This window comes from Trypanosoma grayi (genome assembly GCF_000691245.1).
Source record: "Trypanosoma grayi strain ANR4 Tgr_347_V1, whole genome shotgun sequence".
Taxonomy (NCBI): domain Eukaryota; phylum Euglenozoa; class Kinetoplastea; order Trypanosomatida; family Trypanosomatidae; genus Trypanosoma; species Trypanosoma grayi.
In genome coordinates, this window is record NW_008825966.1 from 13,083 (window position 1) to 15,824 (window position 2,742).

Sequence of the window (2,742 nt, forward strand, 5' to 3'; positions counted from 1 at the left end):
CTCCCGATCCTTCGGCAAGTACTAAAGCTCCTCGTGATCATCGTTCTGCAGATCATCCAGCGGCTCGCCAGCCACAGGCGACGGCGTCTTGTGCACGCACTCCTCAATCAGGGCAGGTACCTCTGGTGTCTCGGGCGGCGTGAGATCGTTAGACTGAGCGAGCAATGCGTGGGCTGAGTGTTCTTCAAGCAGCGGATCATCATCCCCAGGCAACGGTGTGCATGCCTCACCTGTGGGCTGGTGCTGCTGCTGCTGCCCCGCTGATGCCACCCCGGTGCCTCGGTCCACATCAGGAGCGGAGCCGTCCGCCAGTACCATGTGACGTGGTGCCACTGGTCTGTGCATCGATGTTACATGTGGCGATGGCCCCTGTGGGCCCGACGCCGTTGGCGACTGCTCTGGCATGTCGCAGAACCCCGAGGCGGAGGCAAACAAGGCAGCGGTGTGGGGTGAGCTGTACTCCAATGTCACACGGCTTATGCCTGGCAGTGACGGCATTGTCTGGCTCTCGCCCGCCGCCTGCCGCGAACCGTACGCAAGCAACTGGTCAGAAGTACTACTCTCGTACATCTGCGCTTCAGTGCCCTCCCGCGAGGTGCGTGGCAAACTGCTCCTTGGCTCCGTAGAACCCGACGCCCGGCGGTGCTTCAGTGGTGATGGCATTGCGGCTGCCGACGCTGCAGCAGCAGCAGCAATTGCCTTNTAGAACCCGACGCCCGGCGGTGCTTCAGTGGTGATGGCATTGCGGCTGCCGACGCTGCAGCAGCAGCAGCAATTGCCTTTCGCATGGCCTCCGATTCTAGCGGAGCGATTATACGCAGGGAGAGATTCATCGCGGGCCGCCCTCCATCCTCCGGCATTGTCTCTTCGCGGCCCGCGCCGCCCTGCGCGCCGATGAACGGCGGCGTTTCGAGTTGCATTCTCGACACCACATGTGCCCGCTGCTCCCTGTCCGCCCAGTAGTCCGGCAGAATGTCCGGCAGACCACGCGGCTGGCTCTGCGCAAAGGTGGCGGGCGTCTTTGCCTCCGCAGCAACACTTGGCGCGACGACGGGCTCCGCCCCCCAGCACGACGACTGCGGCACGCGCTCGCCCCCGAGCAGCGCCTGCAGCGGCAGCACCGGCATCACCTCACGCAGGTGCTCTGCCCACAGGCGGCGGTCGCCCTCACGGCAGTACAGCCAGTTATTCGCCAGCCCCCGCCGGCCCAGGTCTCCAACGTGCCTCTTGTTGCTGCTGCTGCTACTTGTATTGGTTGTATTACTCTCTGCAGAGAAAATACGCGCACTCGAGCCGCCATTGGCGGCTTCGGGGTTAGCGTTGTTGGGCACTTTATTGGTGTTGTCGCCGCTGCCGTACACCAACCCGTCAGCAAAGACAAAGGCACCTGAGATATTGCGGCCGTTCTCCCAGACACCGCGGTACTGTCCACCACCGCGCTCGGCAGGGAAGAAGAGGGTGCCGTGGCCGTGTATGCGGCCGTCGTTGAACGCGCCCACGTACGTGTCACCGTTGGAGAAGGTGTAGACACCTTGCCCGTGGAAACGCTTGCCGTCGGGTGTCTTTTCCCCACGGTATTCGCAGCCCGTGTAGAACATCGCCGTTTGGTTCTGTGGGGGGGGTGCTGGTTTTCTACTCCAGTGATTCAACGTGCGCGTGCACGCTCTACGTTATCCCTTCTTTCTTTTTTCTGTTGTTATTACTGGCGCTGCCCTGGTGTTTGGAGATCAGTGCAGCACCGGCCGAGTAAGAGGGGGGCGGAAAGAAGAAGCGGAGGGTCACAAAGTGGCGTTGGCTGCGAGAGGATCTGCCCGGCCGAAACAAAGCAGTAGCATCAGGAAGAACAGCAGCAGCACAGTCAGTGCACAGAACTGTCTAGCGGAAAAAAAGGGGGATAAATATTGACGAGGGAGAGATTGCAGCAACTGCACCATCCTACATCCACGGTGCGTGTCCCCTCGGCAGCTTAGCACCGTATGTACTCTCGATGCTATAAGTCATGTACAGAAACCCATCGTCGTCCTTCCGCTGTGCGTAGATGTCACCGATGCAAGCGCAGCTCGGCGGTAACTCATTATCAACGAACAGGAATACAGCCTGCTCCGCCTCCAGCAACAGGCGGCTGCGCAGCAGTAACAACAGCTGTTGAATAGACGCCTCAGTGGGGACGAGGAACTTCGCACGGTCCAACTCGCGCTGCAGGCGGTGGCGGCCGGTAAGTAGTCCGGCGTCACTCGGCGCAATGCCCATGTCCGGTTCGCACACGACGGGAACACACTGTGGGTAGCGGTGCCGCATAGACGCGGTCTCCCGCCGCCGGTCAGCAAAGCTGTGCGTCAGCTGGTAGCGGTAGCGCGGGTTTACGCGCGCGCGTGAAGAGTGGTGAGGATCAATCATAAATATATGTTGCACAGTGAAAAAAAAAGGGAGATGGATAGAAAGCAACTTGCTACTCTAGTGCAACAGGTGTATGGCCCAAACCGGCGTGTATATAGGGGACTGTTGTGAGAGTAGCAGTAGTAGTAGTAGTAGGAGGAGGGAGCCGGTACCAAGCTGTGGAGTGCCTAGGCGTATGGTCCCTTTACTCTTGTTCGTTTCACGCTATAATACGTCATGTGTGTATGCGAGAAGGGAAAGAAAAAGATGAGAAGGCGAGCGAGTGGGAAACAGTGAATTGCACATACAGATATATAGATACACATATGGGAAGAGGAATAGATGATATATATATATATATATATA

At 58.8% G+C, this 2,742-nt stretch overlaps 3 protein-coding genes across 3 annotated transcripts; all 3 read right to left on the bottom strand.

Annotated features, from left to right (window-relative positions):
• Window positions 1-21: 21 nt before the first annotated feature.
• DQ04_03471060 (hypothetical protein) lies at window positions 22-570 on the bottom strand (the record flags this gene model as incomplete). The annotated part of the gene is made up of 1 exon (XM_009312852.1): window positions 22-570. One exon carries the CDS (start codon window positions 568-570, stop codon window positions 22-24), a length of 549 nt encoding a protein of 182 aa, XP_009311127.1.
• Window positions 571-647: 77 nt separating this feature from the next.
• DQ04_03471070 (hypothetical protein) lies at window positions 648-1,598 on the bottom strand (the record flags this gene model as incomplete). The annotated part of the gene is made up of 1 exon (XM_009312853.1): window positions 648-1,598. One exon carries the CDS (start codon window positions 1,596-1,598, stop codon window positions 648-650), a length of 951 nt encoding a protein of 316 aa, XP_009311128.1.
• A 337-nt stretch (window positions 1,599-1,935) lies between these two features.
• Window positions 1,936-2,397, bottom strand: DQ04_03471080 (Atg8-like protein 2; the record flags this gene model as incomplete). The annotated part of the gene is made up of 1 exon (XM_009312854.1): window positions 1,936-2,397. One exon carries the CDS (start codon window positions 2,395-2,397, stop codon window positions 1,936-1,938), a length of 462 nt encoding a protein of 153 aa, XP_009311129.1.
• Between the last annotated feature and the right edge of the window lie 345 nt (window positions 2,398-2,742).